The 25,237-nt window shown below is 44.5% G+C and overlaps 2 protein-coding genes and 4 non-coding genes across 7 annotated transcripts in view; 5 read left to right on the forward strand and 1 right to left on the reverse strand.

Annotated features, from left to right (window-relative positions):
- The window catches only part of LOC138243075 (uncharacterized), a 114,137-nt gene extending 98,611 nt beyond the window's left edge, over positions 1 to 15,526 (forward strand). For both annotated transcript variants that reach the window (XM_069198584.1, XM_069198583.1), the window contains 2 exons: positions 15,174 to 15,356; positions 15,435 to 15,526. Coding sequence is in view for 1 of the 2 variants with exons in the window: in XM_069198583.1 (XP_069054684.1) it covers positions 15,174 to 15,356; positions 15,435 to 15,442 (191 nt within the window). In the remaining variant the exon portion in view is untranslated. The remainder of the gene's footprint in view (positions 1 to 15,173; positions 15,357 to 15,434) is intronic.
- On the forward strand, positions 1,440 to 1,512 carry trnaf-gaa (transfer RNA phenylalanine (anticodon GAA)). Its single transcript has one exon. It is a non-coding gene; the product is annotated as a tRNA-Phe (tRNA).
- Positions 1,622 to 1,694, forward strand: trnav-aac (transfer RNA valine (anticodon AAC)). The gene has a single exon. It is a non-coding gene; the product is annotated as a tRNA-Val (tRNA).
- trnah-gug (transfer RNA histidin (anticodon GUG)) lies at positions 2,269 to 2,340 on the reverse strand. The gene has a single exon. It is a non-coding gene; the product is annotated as a tRNA-His (tRNA).
- Positions 5,584 to 5,675, forward strand: trnar-ucu (transfer RNA arginine (anticodon UCU)). Its single transcript has 2 exons — positions 5,584 to 5,620; positions 5,641 to 5,675. It is a non-coding gene; the product is annotated as a tRNA-Arg (tRNA).
- LOC138243377 (zona pellucida sperm-binding protein 3-like) lies at positions 13,067 to 15,074 on the forward strand. The gene is made up of 7 exons (XM_069198946.1): positions 13,067 to 13,710; positions 13,812 to 13,927; positions 14,003 to 14,109; positions 14,187 to 14,361; positions 14,439 to 14,556; positions 14,755 to 14,855; positions 14,933 to 15,074. The coding sequence occupies exons 1-7, from the start codon at positions 13,153 to 13,155 to the stop codon at positions 15,072 to 15,074; spliced, it is 1,317 nt and encodes a 438-aa protein (XP_069055047.1). The 5' UTR covers positions 13,067 to 13,152.
- Positions 15,527 to 25,237: the final 9,711 nt, after the last annotated feature.

A 25,237-nucleotide genomic window follows, 5' to 3' on the forward strand; every position in this document is an offset into this window, starting at 1 on the left:
AGACGGGCTCACTGTCTGTTCCTCTGACTGGGGCAGGAAATGACACACTGTATAATTAGTATTGAGAGACAGGCTCAGTGTTCCCCAGGCTGAGACAGGAGATCACACACTGTATTATTATTATTGAGTATCTGGTTCACTGTTCCCCAGGCTGGGACAGGAAATCACACACTGTATTATTAGTATTGAGATACAGACTCACTGTCTGTTCCTCCTGCTGGGACTGGAGATCACACACTGTTCTATTATAACTGAGGGACATGCTCACTGTTTGTCCTTCAGACTGGGACAGGACATTCCATACTAGGTTATCATTATTGAGAGACAGGCTCACTGTCTGTTCCTCAGGCTAGTACAGGAGATCACGCACTGTATTATTATTATTTAGATACAGGCTCACTGTGTGTTCCTCTGGCTGGGACAGTAGATCACACTGTATTATAATTATTGAGAGGCTGACTCACTGTTTCCCAAGCTGGGACAGGGGATCACACACTGTATTATTATTGAGAGACAGGCTCACTGTCTGTTCCTCTGGCTGGGGCAGGGAATCACACACTGTATTATTATTATTGAGAGACAGGCTCACTGTCTGTTCCTCAGGCTGGGACAGGAGATCACACACTGTATTATTATTGAGAGACAGGCTCACTGTCTGTTCCTCTGGCTGGGGCAGGGAATCACACACTGTATTATTAGCATTATTAAGAGACAGGCTCGCTGTCTGCTCCTCAGGCTGGGACAGGATATCACACACTGTTGTAGTGTTCTCTCACGAGGCACCAGTTCTGTAGGGGTTTGGGCATTTACTGGGACAATTATTTTTGTGGCAGTAAATTGATTATTTTAATGGTCTTAGAATCCAACCATGCGACATAACTCAAACAATGCACACACAGGTACTAATATACGAGGATAAATTTGTTAATATATAGAATATGCATGCAAACCTAACAGATCTTATCGTAAGGCTTAACAGAATACAAAAGATATAAATTCATTCAGTTACAAAGAGTTACACATATCAAGAGGACATAAGTATATCATTCATTTAGACCGTTTCGTAATTGAACTTGTTTACAACGTCTACATGAGATACTCAAAACAAGAACATAACCCTTAGGAATTAAATTGATATCAACTGGTTGGGAGCAGTAATGCAATAAGGTTCAATACTCACTGCCAGTGGGTCCCTTTTCTCACCGTTTCCGTAGTGCAGCGGTTATCACGTTTGCCTCACACGCGAAAAATCCCCGGTTCGAAACCGGACGGGAACAGCCTCTTTCTGTACGCTCCTGTACTTCACAGAGGTCTTGAGCGACCGGTCACATGTTCCATTCCTTCTGAGTGACGTTCCTGCAACACTCTCCCGCTCCTCTTGGTGCGCTCATGCCGCAACACAGGAAGGCTGGAGCAGGTGGCTGTGGGCTTTTCGCACTGCCGAAATAGCTCAGCTGGGAGAGCGTTAGACTGAAGCTCTGAAGGTCCCTGGTTTGATCCCAGGTTTCGGCATTTTGTTTCATCGCGCCCTTTGTTCCTCTCTCCAGCGCCCCCTGCCTACAGTGACGCGTCCCTTTCTCAGCCCGAAACGCAAGCGAGACACCAGCAGCAGTCCCTACAGGTTTCCGTAGTGTAGCGGCTATCACATTCGCCTAACACGCGAAAGGTCCCCGGTTCGAGACCGGGCGGAAACAGCCTCGTTTTGCACGCTCCTGTACTTCACAGAGGTCTTGAGCGACCGGTCATTTGTTCCCAATGTATTTCCGGTGCCTTCGTGCACTCTTGTACCAAACGCACGTTCCTTCTGTACGCGAAGCCGATCGTTTGCAATTGGGCTGTGCCGACAGACCAGGTCGAGCTCTGTCGGCTCAAAAGCAGCGCAGGACCTGCAAGAACAACAGAAAGATTAGCATCCAGCGGGGGCCTCTTAGTGAGCCCAAGAGCTCATCAAGAATCGGCTCCAGCAACAGGGCTGGGCGCATTGTTCCATTCTCCGCCCACTCTCGGTGTAAACAAGTCCCTCCTGGTCTCTGCTTGAAATGCACTTTCCTGCGTTTGCTTTGGTGTAACTGGCTTCCCCTGCATGGGCGAATGTGAAGAAGATCCTTAGTAAGTCATTGAAGAAAACCGAGAAGAGGTCGGAGTGGCCTCTGTCGTTCATCAACGATCCAGTCAGGCAGTACTCCTCTGTAAAGCGCCGTTCGTTCACGTCGATTGGCTTTTTTTTGCCTTCATTCGTGCGAGTAGTAAAAGCAGACGCCCCTATTCTGCCGTGACCCGGATTCGAACCGGGGTTGTTGCGGCCACAACGCAAAGTACTGACCACTATACGATCACAGCGAGTTACCGAGACACACGCGCCAGGGCGGAAAGGGCTGTGCTCTCTTCGTGTGACATAATTCGGAAAAGTCCTGACGTTGCATTTCAACTGAGCCCCAGTATACATCGACCCTTCGACACTCTGAGTGACAACTCTCTTGCGTGTTTTCTCATATTTATGTAGTTTGCTTGCATGATGCCGGGAACAGCATGGTTGTTCGCTGCCATATAGTCTAACGGTTAGGGTTCCTGGTTTTCACCCAGGCGGTTCGACTCGGTTTTGCCTCCTGCTTTCCAAAAGATCAGCACCGTGTACGAAAGAGCCGCATTAAAACTACTCGAACGTGCAAAACGTGCGAGAAGAGGGGGCGCTTGTTTCCAACCGAAACTTCTCGCGTGTGAGACGAGCTGATCATCGCTGTGGGAGGGTTACTCTGGTAGACAGGGCTGACCTTCGGCAATAGGATTTATAGTCTCCAAGATGATATTTGCACTTTCTGGAGAGGCGATTTTCTCCACTTCAGTAGCCCGATTTCGTCGATTGCGTGGAGAGGGCTGTAGAATGTGGCGCCGCCTTTCCTGCTCCGTCCATGACAGGCTTGCTGGTCTCTGGAGAGAGAGCACGGTCCATCAGTGCACTCCAATAAAGGCACTGGAAGCAGCTGAATCGCATTGGCGAAGCTCAGCGCTGGGCCGCTGGGCACGTCTTACCACCGTTTCCGTAGTGTAGTGGTTGAACTTGAACTTGAACTTGAACTTTATTGCCATATGTAACCGGTGCTGGTACAATGGAATTCTTACTTACAGAAAGTCTCTCGATTGTAAAACAAGTGTAAAATACAAAACAAAGTGCAAACAGTGCATCAAGACAATGTCCAAACAAACAATAGACAATGTGCAAGTAAACATGCAGACAGTTTGAATGTAAACAATACAGACGTGTAAACAATGACAGGAGACGTACAATAAATAAATTACAATGAGGTAGATGGTGATGGTGTAGGTGTGGTCCGAGGGGGATGGCTAAATGTGTTCGCCAGTCTCACTGCTTGTGGATAGAAGCTATTGAAGAATCTAGTGGTAAGTGTCCGTATGCTCTTATATCTCTTGCCTGAGGGCAGTGGGGTGAAGAGCTCATGCCCGGGGTGGTGACTGTCCTCTGTGATGGCCAGAATTCTACCATGGCAGCGGTCCTCATAGAGCTGTTTAATCTCGGTGAGACCGCAGCCGATGATCTTTTGGGCCATATTGACCATTCTCTGTAGTGCCTTTCTTTCTCGCGAAGAGGTGTTGCCATACCACACGGTGATCCCGTTGGTGAGGACGCTCTCGATAGTGCAGCGGTAGAAGTTCACCAACACATGTATTGGCATCCCCCATCGCTTGAGGCACCTCAAGAAATAAAGGTGCTGCTGAGCCTTCTTCATGATAGAGTCAGTGTTCACAGTCCAGGTTAGATCTTAAGAGATGTGAATTCCCAAAAACCTAAAGCTGGTGACTGTTTCCACTTCCGTTCCATCAATACTGAGTGGGCTGTGACTGTATGGCCTGTGTCTCCGAAAGTCCACTATTAGCTCTTTCGTTTTCTTTATGTTCAAGTCCAGGTTATTGCTATGACACCACCTAAGCAGCTGTACAACTTCATCCCTGTAAGTGGACTCGTCATCATCACTGATCAGTCCTATTATAGTGGTGTCATCTGCAAACTTAATGATGCGGTTGTTGCTGTGTCTTGCTGTGCAGTCGTGAGTAAATAGGGAGTACAACCTTGGACTCAGACAGCAGCCTTGTGGGGTTCCAGTGCTCAGGGTGAGTGGTGTTGATGTTTTATTGCCTATCCGCACCACCTGTGGTCTCTCGATAAGAAAGTCCAGCAGCCAGTTGCAGACAGAGTTGCACAGACCTAATCCCCTGAGCTTTGTCACCAGTTGACTGGGTATGATGGAATTGAATGCTAAACTGTAGTCCACAAACAGCATTCTCACATACGAGTTCTTAGTGTCCAGGTGTTCCAAGGTTGTATGCAGAGCCAGGGAGACAGCATCATCCACTGATCTGTTGTTCTGGTAGGCGAACTGCAAGGGGTCCAGGGACTCTGTGATGGAGGAGTTGATGTGTGACAACACCAGCTTCTCCAGGCATTTCATCACCACAGATGTTAATGCTACTGGGCAGTAATCATTCAGGCATGTCACTTTTGTCTTTTGGGGGTTTGGAACAATAGTGATTTTTTTAAAGCAGGTGGGGACCATGGACTGTGACAGGGAGGAGTTAAAGATGTCCGTAAACACTGTGGTCAGCTGGGCTGCACATGTCCTCAGAATGTGAGGTGGGATCCCATCAGGCTCTGCAGCCTTACGGATTTTCACCCTGCTCAGAGTCTTCTGCACGTCCTGCTCTGAGAGTTTCAGAACAAACTCGCCCTGCACACTTGGGGTCTTCTCAGCATTGCCCGTGTTCAGAGCATCAAAGCGGGCATAGAAGTTTGCCTGCTTTGGATCATTGTCCTGCTGCAGGACTTAAGTGCGCTTCAGCTTGAGGTCACGAACAGATGGCCAGACATTCTCCTTCAGGATTTTTTGGTAGACAGCAGAATTCATGGTTCCATTTACCATAGCAAGTCTTCCAGGTCCTGAAGCAGCAAAACAGCCCCAGACCATCACACTACCACCACCATATTTTACTGTTGGTATGATGTTCCTTTTCTGAAATGCTGTGTTACTTTTACGCCAGATGTAATGGGACACACACCTTCCAAAAAGTTCAACTTTTGTCTCGTCAGTCCACAGAGTATTTTCCCAAAAGTCTTGGGGGTCATCAAGATGTTTTCTGGCTCATCAGTGGTTTTCGTCTTGGAATTCTGCCATGCAGGCCATTTTTGCCCAGTCTCTTTCTTATGGTGGAGTCATGAACACTGACCTTAACTGAGGCAAGTGAAGCCTGCAGTTCTTTGGATGTTGTTGTGGGGTTTTTTGTGACCTCTTGGATGAGTCTTCGCTGTGCTCTTGGGGTAATTTTGGTCTTTAGAAATGGCTTTATAAACTTTTCCAGACTGATAAATCTCAATCACTTTTTCACACAGGGCCATGTAGGTTTAATTTTTCCCTTAATAATAAAAACCTTCATTTAAAAACTGCATTTTGTGTTTACTTGTGTTATCTTTGTCTAATATTTCAATTTGTTTGATGATCTAAAACTTTCAGTGTGACAAACATGCAAAAAAATAAGAAATCAGGAAGGGGGCAAACACTTTTTCATACAGCTGGCTCTGTGGCGCAATGGAGAGCGTGTTGGACTTCTAGGCCTCGATAGAATTAAGTCATTCAAAGGTGTGGGTTTGAGTCCCACCAGAGTCATGTATCATTTTTATTGAACCTTTCGAAATCCTCTAGGGATTGGTGTTGATCAAGTCAAATACAGGACTTCTTAAGAGTCCACAGTTGAAAATGAACCAGCAGCCACAAGAAAGAAATAAGCACTGGACTGTGATCACAACACTCCTGTCCTGGAGTCCTTGCACTGGCTTCCTGTCAACTTCAAAATCCTCAAGCTCAGCTATAAGGCTCTCCATGGCTTGGCACCTCAGTACCTGTCTGGGTTATCGCCCTACTCCCCACCTCACAACCTTCGCTCTTCTAATTGTGTTTTCCTATCTGTCCCCCAGTCCATCTGGACTACACTCTATGGGTGACAGGGCCTTCTCCTGTTTTGCCCCAAAGCTCTGGATCTTTATCCCCAAGGATATCAGTCACCTTCTCTAAACTCCTTCAAATCCAGACTCAAAACCCTCTTCTTTAGAAGAGCTTTTAATGAACTATTCTTTACCCCTCTGTTCCTACTGTATTTAATACCACCATCTATTGTCTCCTCTAACTGTGTATTCTCATCCTGCTTATCTTGTGTATTTTTTTAACTTTATTGTTGTCATTCTGTAAAGTGCTTTGAAAAGCCACCTTTAAAAGCGCTATATAATGTAAAGATTATTATTATTATTAATAATGAACAGTGCATTTAACACTGAGCACATGCGGTCCTTCTTTGCAAAGGATTGCAAAGGTTGGGAATTAGCTTTTCACTCGTGTTGTTGAAGACCGTATCCTGGCTGTGTTGCAGGAAATGTCTGGATGCCATCACCGGATCAAGGAGAGGATCAGGGTTATGGGAAGTCTTTTTGATGCCTGACACTGTGTGTTTCCTGGTTGTAACGGGTGTCATTCTGGACCTAAACAACAGAGAACACCATTGAAATCGCTGAACTGCCTAGCGGACACTTTGTCGCCTTCTTCTGACCTGTAATTAATGTGATTCTCTGAAAACGTGGCACGTTGTATCTGTGCTACCTTTATGGAGGGTGACCACACTCATAAGGATCATAGATTCGATCACAAGCATCTAAAAACGAGAATGAGAAAATGACATCACGCTGAATGAGGCTGAATGGCACGAATTCTCCTGTTCCTTCTGCAGCAAATGTGAGTTTTTTTGCTTCTTAACACTGAGATAGTTGGAGATATTTGGCAGCTGTGGGATTCCAACTCAACCCTCAAAGAGACTGGAGCTTTAATCCAGCTCTAAACTAAAAACTGGGTGACTTGTAAGGGCTGGTAGGAGAGGAAAAGAATAAATGCTTCTTTTTTGGTCTTTAGCTACTAAAAGAAAGGAAAAAAATATTTAATTATTATTTATTCACCAGTTGTTTTGATCAAATCATTGTAACGCAGTGTCTTATTAAGGTATAATATGTACATGAACGTCATGTCTGAGTCGATGATGGCAGCTGAGTATTGCTGGAGGACAGTTCATCATGAGTGGGTAAGCCTACATAATGAGGGAGAAGAGATCGGCCTCTCTGATGCAGAGTCCAGTGACACTAACCTTCTGTCCTACTGTTCTCTGCTAATGTAGAGGGTGAATGTTTATTTAGGTGAATGTAAGGTTTCATTCTTGTAAAATATTTCCGAGCACTTTTTTTGTTGCTGAAAATTAATCTTGTGCATTTGAATGAATTCCGATATTGTCACCTAATTCTATACATTGTTTCATCAGACTAGAACATTTAAAGGAGCTCAATTGCATTTATGAATTGCATAGTGAAGTATTTCTTTCCGTTTAAATACTTCAGTCAAAAATGTAGAGAAGGTGCTCCTGTTTTCACCATTATAAGAACTGTGATGCACCAGTAATATTTACTCTCACAAAAGTATTGTAATTGTATGGCCAGTTCAGCACACAAGGATCCTCAGTCAAACAAACACTGCAATCGCTTGATAAAAGCCATTCCTCATCCTTTCTCTTAGTATTGGTGCAACTTTTGTATGCAAAGAAGGCGATTTGACAATGAAAGGTGCAATCATCTTAAAGAGAGTCTTCATGAAGGCATGCACAGCTTAAGGCACATGAAGCTGAATCCGTGAGCTGATTGACACAAAACAATGTCACTTCACATTATCCACAAAGCTGTTTTGCTTGTCTGACCACCTCTTCATACTTTACAGTGAGCGCATATATTTCAGTTTCTTCTTTTGTATTTTCCTTACTATTTTACTGTCCCTTTCCCCCATGTGGAGATGTATCCACTGCCAAAACTGCTGTCTGATTATTTAAATTATCTGTAAAACTGTTACATGACTTCATCTAATTGTAAATTTATAAGACAGTCTGTGAGACATTTGTGAGAGTAGCTGAATCCCAGGGCTGGTGTGGAATCACACACAGACAGGTCTTCTGTGTGATCTGAGTCCCACTGCCCAGAGCTACAGACTGGTCAAATGGTCACTATTGTAGACACGACCATCGGACCATCGGCTACAAATAATCAATATACTGATCATAGTGTCACTACTGGTGTTTATTACATAAATACTATATATAAATAATAAGATAATTCCACACTCATGTGTGTTATAAAACATTTATAAACATTTTGGGAGGCTGACATACAGTAAAGAAAGTAATACTGAAGGGCTGGAAGTCCTGGAAAGCGTTAATAGAACCTTCTTGCTTTCGACCTGGAACAGAGCCCACAACTGCCAGATCAGTGACCCCTGAGCCCAGTTCACAGAGAGGAGAACCAGGAGCTCTTCTATGTCTCTAAGAGGGCTGGGAGGAAGGATAAAAGGGGGAAATGTGACATGAGTCCAGGCTGTTCTGTCTGATATTGTTCATGTAGCAGCACTGATTGTCTGAATATCTTCTGGTTCTGGATTGTGAGGATAGAGAGCAGTACGGAGTTGAGCTTCTGTCTGAGTGTGAGTCTGAGCTGTGAATCTGACTGAGAAGAGAATAATGATTTTTTATTCTGCCTGAGAATTTTTCTTCTTTTCCAAGTGGTGTTACATCCCCTTCAGATACTCTACACAGACTGCCAGAGAGAAGAGGAGCGAGAGATGGACAGATAAGAGCACACACAGCAAGAGACACATACGTCTTGATTTACTTTGAAGCAAGTGTTCATTTCTTTTCTGGAACAATTTGTTTCTGAACTTCAAAAAATTCATACAACTTCTGAAAGATAAAATACAAATCTTGCTTCTCAGGACAGAAGAAATGCTGCAAAAAAATGCCAGTGATTTGTGAAAAGCAATGGGAATGTGTCCCTGTGCAGCTGTTAAACAAAGGGCTGCTGGGTCAAACGCACTCAGGGACGAGCTTCAGATTGTGATGATGTAAACATAATCTCCGCTAAAAATTGAAGGGATTTCTTCGCAAACCCTCTTGAATGTTGCAGGAAATCTTCGTGTTTTACTCGTGTGCAACTACAACAAGTAAACAATTAAGTACCTAAGTCAATGTCCAATAAACCATCCTCACATGTGGATTTTTTCTTTAACTGGCTGTTGGGAGAATTCATTTATACACCCGTTGTATCCTTAGCAAAAATATTTTAAAATTAGAACACAGATTTGTTGGAGAACTTGACAATCCTTGACAATCATTATTAAATGAGCATTATACAAATGTGCGTTGATATTTTTAATATGTACCTTAATTGTAATGTATATATATAATTGCTTTGATATGGATGTTCATTTGAAGGAATTGAGGAAACTATGAAGGATCACAGAACAACCAAAGATACATTTGGGCATCTGCTATTGGTAAAGATTAACGAATACAGTAAGTGTGAAGCTTGCACACACACGAGAGAAAAAAATCTGTTTAAATTCACTTTCTTAGACTGACGGTGTGTATAGCAGAGGATGGTTTCGATCCATCGACCTCTGGGTTATGGGCCCAGCACGCTTCCGCTGCGCCACTCTGCTGACAGCTGTCATAGGGTGATTCAACACAACTGCTCTATCTTTGCTTTCTAAAAGTGCGCCCGAGATGAAAAGTCTAAACGGTAAACGCAGACGTCACTTTGAGCACTTGGTCTTTTATAGTACAAATATCACACGCTGCACTACATGGGCGTGTCTTCAAGATCGTTGAGAACCAAACCTTCTGCTTTCCCAAGCAACTGATTTTTCCTCCTTAATTCACAAATCTTCAATGAGAATCAGTGAAACGAAAACCAAACACATGTGCACACTCGCGTCCTAGTGTGAAAGAAAAATGATGGAAGCATTTGAGAAATAAGAAGAGTAGTCTGAACAGCTCCAGTCTATCAACTGCTCTACAAAGTGATCGCTACTTCCACACCCAGTTTATAACACTGAAAATGATTCAGGAAGCACAGCAAAGTTCTAAAAGAAGTGGTTGAAAAGCGTCTAGATACATAAAATGACAATTTCTCAAAAGTAAAATCTTCAGCTTTTAAATATTGTCATCCACATATTTTCGTTTTTCTCTTTTTTACATAACACGCTTTCGAGAAATAGACTGTCTTGTAATGAAGGCTGCATTAGAAAATGTGTATCTAAATTAAAATCGGGTTTATGACTTCTGCGTTTTTCAGCTTTCTTAGCGCTTGGGTCTCGATTCAGATATTGTAATGAAAGCAACAGGGGAGTAAGTTTTCCTTTTCTAAATCAAAGGTGATCTGCTCACAAGGAAGTATAAAAACTTCAGCGTTTACTTTTTGAAGACCGCAAATTGTCGAAACACTATTGCTTCATGAGCTAATAAGTAACGTTTCTGAGCACGCATTGTATTACTAATGCTGTTATTAATAAAAAAAAGCTTAAATTCACATAATGGAATTTGGACGGCTCAAAGTAGTCTATTCCTTGTACAACTAACTTGCCCGCTGAGTAGAGTTTTAAGCAACGGCAGCAGATATAGCAGTAATAGCAACAGCGTAGAGTGTCACAATACTCTATGAAAGAATTGCGGCTTCAGATCGTTTTGTTCTGTTGAAGCTACCTACAGGCTCCGAATTGTTGACATTGGCTGTGATCTTCTTTTTTCAGGTTTCATGAAATTCTTCACATATTTGAAATATTTCATTCGGGTTCGCCCAATACACGGTGCAAACCGTACCTGCAGCAGAATTCTGTGGCACATGAAGCCCTTTTGTTTGCCGGTTGTAAGGATTGAGGTGCGTACTACAAATCGAGCAAGCGAAAAGAAAATTAAACAGGAGTCTTTTTTTGGATTGCTAATCCACTGTGCTCTGCTCGTCTAGGTTCAAATCCCATCCTTGTCATAGTTAAGGCCTGAGACGTGTGTGTTTTTTCTAAACGGTGTTTGCATTTGTTTCTTCTTTTACTCCTGTACTAGAGCAGTAATATTTCTAGCGGTGGAAGAACATGGTATCACATGCTGACAGCAGGAACACGTGGCCACAAGCTGCAGTACATTGGTTTTGGAACAGCAATAACTTTCCTGTGGAGACAGGTGCGCCGGTATTAATACAGCGCTTTCGAGCGGAAAGAGTTACAAGAACTGACTTAAACTTACCAGTTATGTTCAATAGCTAAAAACACAAAACCAACCTCTTCAGTGGTTGAATCTAAATAACAGAAGCCAATGCTGCCATCAAGGAAAAAAAAAATCCTGAGTTATGTAGTTTTGAGACTACATATCTGACTTTCAGTTTGAAGCAGTACAATGGATTCTAGGTCACATTCGTTCTTGATTCAGGATATACTGTATATGAGTGTGCTAATGGTTAGAACTGTGTTTACATGAGGTACAAACGGTAACATTTTCATTGCGAGAAGAAAGTCAGTCCGTGCGCATTTCTCAGCATGCACATTGTCAGGAAAACTAAACCCACAGTGCCAGCAAACCTTTCGATAGCCTGTAGGTACTGCCATTGCAAATGTAACAGGTTGTTCATACACACAAATGACATCGTTGCTATCTCGTAATTAGGAGATAATTTGGTATTTATTAATTAAGATTTTTTTCCTGGGTGGCAACAATGCGCCTCCGCAATAAATCATAGACTCTGCTTTCAAAATAGCTGCACCAGGCACTTGGACACAGATAAACACAGGGATTTAAAATTCAGGAATATGAATGGTCAATTGCTTACAGTTGGGTTTTTACGTTTTCTTATTTAGCGATTTGTGTATCAATCTTTTAACAATTCATTAAAATGCTTAAGAAACTTAAGAAAATTATGATCACGAATAAAAAAAGGGGCTAAAGATGTGAGTGGCTCTTGAATCAGAGCTGGGCGACACGGGCTTCTGTTCTGATATGGTTGTACGAGAAGCAGGAGGAATCGCTTCTCTCCTATGGAGCATGAGCTGAATCAGGAGGGAGACATTTTGTATGCTCGTGCATATGTTAACGCATGACCTACATCGTAAAACTAAATTAAAAACTAACATTAAGTTGTCAAAGACATTCATTTATATACAAACAAGAGACAGACATAGCAATGGTTCTACATTAACTTGTCCTACACTGATCAGACTAATTGAAATGTATGAAAGCCCGTTTCTGCCAGGGAGTTAAAAAAACGCGCTATGGTATCGCAGAATTCCGACTAAGTAACTCAAAATTGCGACTTGGTAACTCAGAACTCCGACTTTATATCTAAAATGTTCTTTAGCTCAGCTAGCAAGGCCTGGATTCAAGCCAATACAGTGAGGCACGAAGTAGGGTGGGAGCGGCGAGGGCACAAGCCCTAGAACCCGAATCCGTTACAATAACAAAAGCATAGACAATGAAATATGGGCTATTTCGAAGTCGCAAATGTGAGATATAAAGTCAAAATTCTGAGTTTTTAGGTCGCAATTCTGAGATACCATAGTGCGTTTTTTTTTACTCCCTGGCGGAAACGGGCTTCCATTGGTTCTCAGTGCTGCGAAGCAAAAGCAATCTCTGAGAAATCAGACAAATTTTTATCAGAACATGTCAAAAGCTGATCAGTATTTCTTTACTGGAAAACAAAGAAATGCTTGTATTACACATTTTAATATGACATGCAATTACACATGAAAATGAGTAAAATTATTTTCATTGCAGTACGTGTTGATAGAACAACCCCCTCGATAAAAGAAAGTGTGGACGGACGTGTCGCATGTTCCGTACTCTGTCTGACAGCGAGTTTAACACACTGTCCTTGGAAATTAGAAACTAATTGAACAATAAATTAATCTGAGCTAATTTTACACGTGTGGGTGATTTAATTCTGTCGAAATTACGTGGAACTCCTCCGCTGGGGTCAGATACACACGGGAAAGTGTTCAGGCGGCTTCACGGAGTCCCGCCTCTGACTGGAAGCAGGTTCTAATTAGACGCTGAGAACAATCCGGGTCTCTGTGTGTAATTGATTGTGTTGATTGAGCGGTAGTGCGACCATGTGTGTGGTAGCATAGTCCTACTAGTATAAAAACCTAGTCACCGCGTTCACACTTTATGCTCTCTTGCTTCAACACAGTTTGGTGGTTTATGTGTCTTACTTCTGTAGCAGTTTAGCGGGACGTCAATTTGGCAATGCGCTCGTTTCTCTTTGTGCTGTGCCTGTGCGCAGGGGCCGGGCTCCCCGCACTGATCTCCGCCGGGCCGGCTGGCTGGGACTCTCGGGAATTAGCGCTCCAGGCCGACCTCCCGGCTCCTGAAGACGCAGCCCAGTCGGAGGACTTGAACCTGGCAGATGCGCCCTCCGAAGACCTGTCTGCAAGCGAGAACGACTCGCAGTCCTTGGCTCCCGACTTTCGCCGCCTTCCCGTGTCCAGAGACGCGTACTCGCCGTACTTCGTCAAGGAGAAGATGAAGCCCGAAGCCGGCAGCCGGCCCTTACCCGCCTACATCAAGAGCGTCCTGTTTCCTCCCCAGCGAGGGCGGCAGCCGGCTCGCCCGGCCATCGGGGGCACCCGAGGAGTGGCTGTGTGGTGCGACTCCAGCAGGATGTACGTGAGGGTCAGTCGGCTCCTGTTCGGCTTCAGCTGTCGGCCATCGGAGGTGACCTTGGGCAACTGCAGCGTCAGCCGAACCACACGCAGTTACTTCTACTTCATCTACGGGCTTCACGAGTGCGGCACCGAGCGATCGGTAAGCGGGTCTTCATCTACAGGCAGTGTATCGATGTGAGCTGTAGGGCCAGTATCGGGGTTGCCTTTCCTGGGAATATCCCTTCCTCTGTGACCCTGCAGGTTGTCCAGGGCCGCCTGGTGTACTCCAATACTCTCCGCTATGCCCCGCCCTCCTCCAGTGCACCTGTGCATCGCTTCATTCCCTTCTCTGTGCCGGTCAAGTGCTCCTACAACAGGTAGGCAGGGCTCTGCTGCTGCTGAGAAGCCACTGAGAAAGTGTCCAGAAGCCCCTCATCCCCTCTGTCCTGCAGGTTCCACTACTCCTACAAGGTTGGCTATGTCCCCACGTGGGCCAGGAGAAGGACCTTCTTCAAGGACCTGAAGAACAAACACAGCTTTGTGCTGCTCACCACCAACTGTAAGCTCCTTGAGCGAGTGGCTTCACCTGCCTGCAGGGGGTGCTGTGTGCAGGTGTAATGCTGCCTCTCTCTCCAGCCCACTGGGTCCGGCTCTCTCCCAAGGATGAGTACTTCCTGGGTCAGCCCATGTACTTCCAGGCCACTGCCTACTTTGCCACAGCGGAGCAGAGGCTGTACATCCACTCGTGTTACGTAACGGGGAAACCAGACCAGCACTCCCAGCCCCGTTTCCCCGTGATCGACAACTTGGGGTACGGCCCCTTCTGGGAGGGGAGGTGGGCAGGAGCCCTGAGAGCCTGCAGGGGTTCATCCTTGTCCTTGTCCCCAGGTGCATGGTGGACAGCAAGGCAGATGGCTGCCTGTCCAGGTTTGTCCCCTCCAAGCAGAAGGATGTGCTCCGCTTCACAATTGATGCCTTCCTCTTCCAGAAGAAGCTGTCCAGGAAGGTACTGCTCTCAAAGGCTGCTCAGCCTTCTTGCTCTACTGATCCATTGTCTGCTTTCACAGCCATGATCTAGATGTGAACCAGACTGTGGCAGCTGTAGTGCCTAGAGCTGCCAGCTTGCCTTCACTGATGGCAGAAGGTCCTTCTCTGTCCCTCTATTGGCCTTGATCCCTTAATGCTGTGCCTTTCCCTCTTGCAGCATGAAGTGACTGAGCTGTACATGCACTGTGTCATGGCTGTGGCTCCTGCTAAAGCAACACCAGGGACCAAGTCCTGCACCTACAACAGGGAGGCTAAGAGGTACTTCTGCAAGGAGCCTGCTGAGGGTGCTCTGGGAAATGCCAGGTTTAGGCCTCACCTGTCCTCCTCTCTTCCAGGTGGGAGGAGCTGTATGGTGACCATGAGGTCTGTGCCTGCTGTGAGTCCAGGTGTGCTGGCAGTCGGAATGAAGGTGGGTCTGGTTCTCTATCCCTTGTGGATGCATCTCTGCTCAAGAGACAACCATGCTTGGACAACTGAGGAATGATCCCGTGCTGGACAAAGGGACTGTTTAGATGAGTAGACTGTGGGTCTCTGGGTATAGCGGATCCCTCACTCCTGGGTGTTGCTTGTCCACAGGTACCAGGAGCCTGGTGACCAGTAGTCGGGTGGCTGTGGCACCAGTAGAAGCTCCTCTGGATGTGGGAGCTGACTGGACTGAGGATGAGGAAGGAGACCCTCAGAGCTCCAGTGAAGATGCTGAGAGCACCAGTGAGGATGTGGAGGGAGCAGAGGACTTTGGAGATGTTGGCCAGTGGACAGGTAGGGTCTGGCAGGAAGAGCTCCTGTAGGGGTGGTGTCCTGCAGTGTAGCTGGATTGTTCTCCTTCTTCCTCCACAGGTGCCTGAATGAAGGCTCCAGCCTGGCCCTTGTGACTCTCCTGCCTCCACTTGCCTTGTAATGGCAACATCTCAATAAAGCTGTGAAAGACCCTTCTGCCTGCCCTTGTTTCTTTATGGTTTATAGGTTTGAATGGGGTGGAGGAATTCAAGGGAAGTATTTGTGGGGGTTCCCCTTTCAAGAATGCTTCCCATATTGCTGCCAATGAGGACTGAAAATGGCTGGAGTAATAAAGCGTTGTACTGGGGGAAGATGGCCGCACTATTCCTTGGGCAGGGCAGTGTGCCTTTTTTTTTACTGGGGGAGAGACAGAGGTGTTCAATATACTGGAAATCCTCCCGTTTCTGAGAGGGGTAGTGCTTATGGAGTGTGAGTTGCTACTGTTGTGCCCAGTAAGAGTGAGATCTGGTGTCCCATTCTAGGCTGCACAGACTGACTAAAAGAAACACAAGGAAGGAATTGTCAACAGGGGCTTGGTGTAAAGTAGGCCTTCCCTTCCTTAGCAGAGGAACAATACTGGTGCGCAAACATCAGTGAATAATGGTACAGTTAGAATCTTGGAGGTCTTGTCTTATGGGTGTTGATTTCACAGTATTGGACAGTTATGGGAAGTATTAGGATTGAGACAGGAGATCCCAGTACTTGACTGGCAAGACAGGTGTTCACAACCACCTCTATCAGCACCACAGACTGTGTAGATTGAGACTGAACGCTTACTACACAAAGCCTCTCCCCTGTTTCAGTGTCCCATGTCATGAATTTCAAGTGAATCCTAGTCTTCCTTTGTGACTACCTATAACTTGCACAAATCCTGCTGGCCCACAAAGGCTGTCAATTTTTAGCCCTACTGCACTGCCCTATTAAAGCTTCAAGGATTTAGGATAAACTATTTTATATAATGGTTCCAAAGGTGGCTTCTCAAAGCACTTGAAATAATTACAATAAGAATACACAGGATAAAACAATTCCAATAGACAGAGGAGACCATGGATGGTGGTACTAAGGAAAGTAGAAGCAGAGGGGTAAAGAATGGAACCAGTTCAGTAAAGGCTCTTCTACAGAACAAGGTGTTGAGTCTGAATTTGAAGGAGTTTAGGGAAGGTGACTCTGCTATCCCTGGGGAGGGAGTTGCAGAGCTTGGGGGCATAACAGGAGAAGGCCTTGTCACTCATACAGTGTGGATGGGCGTGGGGGACAGTTAGGAGACCAGAATAAGAAGAGCGAAGGTTCTGAGGTGGGGAGTAGGGTGATAATAGATCAAACTGCTACTGAGGTGCAACTGAAATGTGACGGCATGTTCTACAATTTATGCAAGAAAGGGTAATGTTAGGCTTTTATGGACCGTTGGTACAACAGCAGTGCTCAAGGATTCATTTCTAATATTGAGGACAATGGGTTATATACCCATCGTTCTTACCAAAGGATCAGGGACCTCTTGCTATATAAAAAGACTCCTTTCCACCACTAATTTATACAGGTTTGGTTCATTTGGGTTTTATCAGTTAAACATTTAAGTGAAGTCATTGTCCTGCTCGCGGCCGAGCCCGACACACTGTACCGTCTGGTTTCTGTCGCTGGGCGCTCACCCTGCGGTCCATATGGGTCCTAATGCCCCAGTATATGGTAGTGGCAATTTCCCTAAGGAAACAAATACTCCACATTAGTCTGAATGCCACATTCTTCATTGGTCCCATTACATCACAGAAAAACAAAACTACTCACTCTTTAATCTCGTCTAATCCAAGACGCACCGAATATCACAGTCTTCTTTTAACACGCGTGCTGTGATTCCTCTATGTAGCAGAAATGACAACCGAGGAGCCGAGAGATTATTTCAGCATTTCGCGTCTGAACGGAAAACACAAACGACCAACTTGGAAAGACTTGCTTTTGACGCTTTTCAAAGCCTTCTTTGTGCACGACGACTGCGCCACCAAGCAAACTACATAAATATGAGAAAACACGCAAGAGAGTTGTCACTCAGAGTGTCGAAGGGTCGATGTATACTGGTGCTCAGTTGAAATGCAACGTCAGGAGTTTTCCGAATTATGTCACACGAAGAGAGCACAGCCCTTTCCGCCCTGCCGTGTGTGTCTCGGTAACTTGCTGTGATCATATAGTGGTCAGTACTTTGCGTTGTGGCCGCAACAACCCCAGTTCGAATCCGGGTCACGGCAGAATAGGGGCGTCTGCTTTTACTACTCGCACGAATGAAGGCAAAAAAAAGCTAATCGATGTGAACGAACGGCGCTTTACAGAGGAGTACTGCCTGACTGGATCGTTGATGAACGACAGAGGCCACTCCGACCTCTTCTCGGTTTTCTTCAATGACTTACTAAGGATCTTCTTCACATTCGCCCATGCAGGGGAAGCCAGTTACACCAAAGCAAACGCAGGAAAGTGCATTTCAAGCAGAGACCAGGAGGGACTTGTTTACACCGAGAGTGGGCGGAGAATGGAACAATGCGCCCAGCCCTGTTGCTGGAGCCGATTCTTGATGAGCTCTTGGGCTCACTAAGAGGCCCCCGCTGGATGCTAATCTTTCTGTTGTTCTTGCAGGTCCTGCGCAGCTTTTGAGCCGACAGAACTCGTCCTGGTCTGTCGGCACAGCCCAATTGCAAATGATCGGCTCCGCGTACAGAAGGAACGTGCGTTTGGTACAAGAGTGCACGAAGGCACCGGAAATACATTGGGAACAAATGAGCGGTCGCTCAAGACCTCTGTGAAGTACAGGAGCGTGCGAAAAGAGGCTGTTTCCGTCTGGTTTCAAACCAGGGATCTTTCGCCTGGGAAGCGAACGTGAAAACCACTACACTACGTAAACCTGCAGGGACCGCTGCTGGTGTATCGCTTGCGTTTCGGGCTGAGAAAGGGAAGCGTTCACTTTAGGCAGGGGGCGCTGGAGAGAGGAACAAAGGGCGCGATGAAACAAAATGCCGAAACCCGGGATCTTTAGATCTTCAGTCTAACGCTCTCCCAACTACGGAAATGGTGAGAACACAAGTCCACCGGCAGTGAGTATTCAACCTCATTGCGTTACTGCTCCCAACCAGTTGATATCAATTTAATTCCTAAGGGTTATGTACTTGTTTTGAGTATCTAATGTTAGAAGTTGTAAACAAGTTCGATTACGAAACGGTCTAAATGAATGATATACGAAACTTATGTCCTCTTGATATGTGTAACTCTTTGTAACTGAATGAATTTATATCTTTTGTATTCTGATAACCCTTACGATAAGATCTGTTAGGTTTTCACGCATATTCTATATATTAATAAATATATCCTCGTGTATTAGTACCTGTGTGTGCGTTGTTTGAGTTATATCGCATGGTTGGATTCTAAGACCATTAAAAGAATCAATTTTGTGATTTACTGCCACAAAAATAATTGTCCCAGTAAATGCCCAAACCCCTACCGAACTGGTGCCTCGTGAGAGCACACTACAACAGTGTGTGATCTCCTGTCCCAGCCTGGGAAAAAGTGAGTCAGACTCTCAATAATTATAATACAGTGTGATCTACTGTCCCAGCCTGAGGAACACACAGTGAGCCAGTATCTCAATAATAATAATACAGTGCGTGATCTCCTGTACTAGCCTGAGGAACAGTGAGCCAGACTCTCAATAATAATAATACAGTGTGATCTACTGTCCCAGCCTGAGGAACAGTGAGTTTATCTGTCAATAATAATAATACAGTGTGATGTCCTGTCCCAGCCTGAGGAACAGTGAAATTGTCTCTCAATAATAATAATAATAATAATAATAATACAGTGTGATCTCCTGTCCCAGCCTGAGGAACCGTGAGCCTGTCTCTCTATAATAATAATACAGTTTGTGATTTCCTGTCCCAGCCTGGGGAACAGTGAGCCAGACTCTCAATAATAATAATACAGTGTGTGATCTCCTGTCCCAGCCTGAGGAACAGACAATGAGCCTGTCTCTCAAAGATAATAATAATACAGTGTGTGAACTCCTGTCCCAGCCTGAGGTACAGACAGTGAGCCTGTCTCTCAATAATAATAATACAGTTTGTGATTTCCTGTCCCAGCCTGGGGAACAGTGAGCCAGACTCTCAATAATAATAATAATACAGTGTGATCTACGTTCCCAGCCTGAAGAACAGACAGTGAGCCTTTATCTCAATAATAATAATCCAGTGTGTGATCTCCTGTACTAGCTTGAGGAACAGACAGATAGCCTGTCTCTCAATAATAATAATACAGTGTGTGACCTCCTGTCACAGCCTGGGGAACAGTGAGCCAGATACTCAATTATAATAATACAGTGTGTGATCTCCCGTCCCAGCCTGGGATACAGTGAGTCAGACTCTCAATAATAATAATACAGTGTGATCTACTGTCCCAGCCTGAGGAACAGACAGTGAGCCTTTATCTCAATAATAATAATCCAGTGTGTGATCTCCTGTACTAGCCTGAGGAACAGTGAGCTTGTCTCTCAACAATAATATGAATAAACTATGTGATCTCCTGTCCCAGCCTGAGGAACAGACAGTGAGCCTGTCTCTCAATAATAATAATACAGTGTGTTATCTCCTGTCCCAGCCTGAGGAACAGTGAGCTTGTCTCTCAGTAATAATAATACAGTGTGTGATCTCCTGTCCCAGCCTGAGGAACAGACAGTGAACCTTTCTCTCAATAATAATAATCCAGTGTGGAATGTCCTGTCCCAGCAAGAGGAACAGACAGTGAGTCTATATCTCAATAATAATAATACAGTGTGTGATCTCCTCTCTCAGCCTGGGGAACACTGAGCCAGTCTCTCAATACTAATAATACAGTGTGTGATATCCTACCCTAGCCTGAGGAACAGTGAGCCTGTCTCTCAATAATAATAATAGAGTGTTTGATTTCCTGTCCCAGCCTGAGGAACAGACTGTGAGCCTGTCTCTCAATAATAATAATACAGTGTGTCATCTCCTGTCCCAGCCTGAGGAACAGTGAGCTTGTCTCTCAATAATAATAATACAGTGTGAGCTCCTGTCCTAGCCTGAGGAACAGTGAGCCTGTCTCTCACTAATAATAATATTACACCGTGTGATCTCCTGTCCCAGACTGGGGAACAGACAGTAAGCCTCTCTCAATAATAATAATATAGTATGTGATCTCCTGTCTTAGCCTGAGGAACAGACAGTGATCCTGTTTCTCAATAATAATAATCCAGTGTGGGATGTCCTGTCCCAGTCTGAGGAACAGACAGTGAGCCTGTGTCTTAATAATAATACTACAGTGTTGGATCTCCTGTCCCAGCCTGGGGAACAGTGAGCCAGACTCTCAATAATAATAATAATACAGTGTGATCTTCTCTCCCAGCCTGGGTAAAATACCATGAGCCTGTCTCACAATAATAATAATGCAGTGTGTGATCTCTTGTCCCAGCCTGAGGAACAGACAGAGAGCCTGTCTCTCAATAATAATAATACAGTGTGCGATCTCTTGTCCCAGCATGAGGAACAGACAGTGAGCCTCTCTCTCAGTAATAATAATACAGTGTGTGATCTCCTGTCTCAGCCCAAACGACGACACAGTGTGCCTATCTGTCAATAATAAAAATACAGGGTGCGATCTCCTGTCCCAGCCTGAGGAACAGTGTGCCTGTCAATCAATAATAATGATACAGTATGGGATCTCCTGCTCCAGCCTGAGGAACAGACAGTGAGACTGTCTCTCAATAATAATAATACAGTGTGATCTACGTTCCCAGCCTGAGGAACAGAGAGTGAGCCTATATCTCAATAATAATAATCCAGTGTGTGATCTCCTGTACTAGCCTGAGGAACAGACAGCGAGCCTGTCTCTCAATAATAATAATACAGTGTGGGATCTCCTGTCCCAGTCTGAGGAACAGACAGTGAGCCTCTCTCTCAATAATAATAATACAGTGTGTGACCTCCTGTCCCAGCTTGGGGAACAGTAAGCCAGACTCTAAGCAATAATAATAGTGTGATCTACTGTCCCAACCTGAGGAACAGTGAGTTTATCTGTCAATAATAATAATACAGTGTAATCTCCTGTCCCAGCATGAGGAACAGTGAGCTTGTCTCTCAATAATAATAATACAGTATAATCTCCTGTCACATTCTGAGGAACACTGAGCCTGTCTCTCAATAATAATACTACAGTGTTGGATCTCCTGTCCCAGCCTGTGAAACAGTGAGCCAGACTCTCAATAATAATAATAATAATAATAATAATAATAATAATAATAATAATAATAATAATACAGTGTGATCTTCTCTCTCAGCCTGGGGAAAAGACTGTGAGCCTGTCTCACAATAATAATAATACAGTGTGTGATCTCTTGTCCCAGCCTGAGGAACAGACAGAGAGCCTGTCTCTCAATCATAATACAGTGTGTGATTTCCTGTCACAGCCTGGGGAACAGTGAGCCAGATACTCAATAATAATAATACAGTGTGTGATCTCCTGTCCCAGCCTGGGGAACAGTGAGCCAGACTCTCAATAATAATAATAATACAGTGTGATCTTCTCTCCCAGCCTGGGTAAAATACCATGAGCCTGTCTCACAATAATAATAATGCAGTGTGTGATCTCTTGTCCCAGCCTGAGGAACAGACAGAGAGCCTGTCTCTCAATAATAATAATACAGTGTGCGATCTCTTGTCCCAGCATGAGGAACAGACAGTGAGCCTCTCTCTCAGTAATAATAATACAGTGTGTGATGTCCTGTCTCAGCCCAAACGACGACACAGTGTGCCTATCTGTCAATAATAAAAATACAGGGTGCGATCTCCTGTCCCAGCCTGAGGAACAGTGTGCCTGTCAATCAATAATAATGATACAGTATGGGATCTCCTGCTCCAGCCTGAGGAACAGACAGTGAGACTGTCTCTCAATAATAATAATACAGTGTGATCTACGTTCCCAGCCTGAGGAACAGAGAGTGAGCCTATATCTCAATAATAATAATCCAGTGTGTGATCTCCTGTACTAGCCTGAGGAACAGACAGCGAGCCTGTCTCTCAATAATAATAATACAGTGTGGGATCTCCTGTCCCAGTCTGAGGAACAGACAGTGAGCCTCTCTCTCAATAATAATAATACAGTGTGTGACCTCCTGTCCCAGCTTGGGGAACAGTAAGCCAGACTCTAAGCAATAATAATAGTGTGATCTACTGTCCCAACCTGAGGAACAGTGAGTTTATCTGTCAATAATAATAATACAGTGTAATCTCCTGTCCCAGCATGAGGAACAGTGAGCTTGTCTCTCAATAATAATAATACAGTATAATCTCCTGTCACATTCTGAGGAACACTGAGCCTGTCTCTCAATAATAATACTACAGTGTTGGATCTCCTGTCCCAGCCTGTGAAACAGTGAGCCAGACTCTCAATAATAATAATAATAATAATAATAATAATAATAATAATAATAATAATAATACAGTGTGATCTTCTCTCTCAGCCTGGGGAAAAGACCGTGAGCCTGTCTCACAATAATAATAATACAGTGTGTAATCTCTTGTCCCAGCCTGAGGAACAGACAGAGAGCCTGTCTCTCAATCATAATACAGTGTGTGATTTCCTGTCACAGCCTGGGGAACAGTGAGCCAGATACTCAATAATAATAATACAGTGTGTGATCTCCTGTCCCAGCCTGGGATACAGTGAGTCAGACTCTCAATAATTATAATACAGTGTGATCTACTGTCCCAGCCTGAGGAACAGACAGTGAGCATGTCTCTCAACAATAATATGAATAAACTATGTGATCTCCTGTCCCAGCCTGAGGAGCAGTGAGCTTGTCTCTCAATAATAATAATACAGTGTGTGATCTCCTGTCCCAGCCTGAGGAACAGACAGTGAACCTTTCTCTCAATAATAATAATCCAGTGTGGAATGTCCTGTCCCAGCAAGAGGAACAGACAGTGAGTCTATATCTCAATAATAATAATACAGTGTGTGATCTCCTCTCTCAGCCTGGGGAACACTGAGCCAGTCTCTCAATACTAATAATACAGTGTGTGATATCCTACCCTAGCCTGAGGAACAGTGAGCCTGTCTCTCACTAATAATAATATTACACCGTGTGATCTCCTGTCCCAGCCTGGGGAACAGACAGTAAGCCTCTCTCAATAATAATAATACAGTATGTGATCTCCTGTCTTAGCCTGAGGAACAGACAGTGATCCTGTCTCTCAATAATAATAATCCAGTGTGGGATGTCCTGTCCCAGTCTGAGGAACAAACAGTGAGCCTGTCTCTCAATAATAATAATATAGTGTGGGATCTCCTGTCCCAGCCTGGGGAACAGTGAGCCAGACTCTCAATAATAATACTAATATACTGTGATCTACTGTTCCAGCCTGAGGAACAGACAGTGAGCCTGTGTCTCAATAATAATACTACAGTGTTGGATCTCCTGTCCCAGCCTGGGGAACAGTGAGCCAGACTCTCAATAATAATAATAATACAGTGTGATCTTCTCTCCCAGCCTGGGTAAAATACCATGAGCCTGTCTCACAATAATAATAATACAGTGTGTAATCTCTTGTCCCAGCCTGAGGAACAGACAGAGAGCCTGTCTCTCAATAATAATAATAATAATACAGTGTGTGATCTCTTGTCCCAGCATGAGGAACAGACAGTGAGCCTCTCTCTCAGTAATAATAATACAGTGTGTGATCTCCTGTCCCAGCCTGAGGAACAGTGTGCCTGTCAATCAATAATAATAATACAGTATGGGATCTCCAGCTCCAGCCTGCGGAACAGACAGTGAGACTGTCTCTCAATAATAATAATACAGTGTGATCTCCTGACCCAGCCTGGGGAACATACAGTGAGTCTGTCTCTCTATGATAATAATTCAGTGTGGGATCTCATGTCCAACTCTTAGGAACTGACAGTGAGCCTGTCTCTCAGTAATAATAATATTGTGTGTGATCTCCTGCTCCAGCCTGAGGAACAGACAGTGAGACTGTCTCTCAATAATAATAATACAATGTGATCTCCTGTCCCAGCCTGGGGAACATACAGTGAGCCTGTCTCTCTATAATAATAATATAGTGTATGTCCTCCTGCCCCATCCTGAGGAACAGACAGTGAGCCTTTCTGTCAATAATAATAATCCAGTGTATGCTCTCCTGTTCAAGCCCAAGCGAAGACACAGTGAGCCTATCTGTCAATAATAATAATACAGTGTGTGATCTCCTGTCCCAGTTTGAGGAACAGAGAGTGAGCCTGTCTCTCAATAAAAATAATACAGTGTGTGATCCCCTGTCCCAGCCAGAGGAACAGACAGTGAGCCCGTCTCTCAATAATAATAATACAGTGTGTTATCTCCTGTCCCAGCCTGAGGGACAGTGAGCCTGTCAATCTATAATAATAATACAATATGTGATGTCCTGTCTCAGCCTGTGGAACAGAGAGCCAGACTCTGAGTAATAATAATAATAATAATAATAATAATAATAATAATAATAATAATACAGTGTGATCTACTGTCCCAGCATGAGGAACAGTGAGCCTGTCTCTCAATAATAATAATACAGTATGTGACCAACTGTCCTAGACTGAGGAAAAGACAGTGAGTCTGTCTCTAAATAATAATAATACAGTGTGATTTCCTGTCCCAGCCTGTGGAACATACAGTGAGCCTGTCTCTCTATAATAATAATATAATGTATGACCTCCTCTCCCAGCCTGGGGAACATACAGTGAGCTTGTCTCTCAATAATAATACAGTGTCTGATCTCCTGTCCCAGTCTGAGGAACAGACAGTGAGCCTCTCTCTCAATAATAATAATAAAGTGTGTGATCTC

The sequence above is a fragment of the Lepisosteus oculatus genome, chromosome 14 (assembly GCF_040954835.1).
Source record: "Lepisosteus oculatus isolate fLepOcu1 chromosome 14, fLepOcu1.hap2, whole genome shotgun sequence".
Taxonomy (NCBI): Eukaryota; Metazoa; Chordata; class Actinopteri; order Semionotiformes; family Lepisosteidae; genus Lepisosteus; species Lepisosteus oculatus.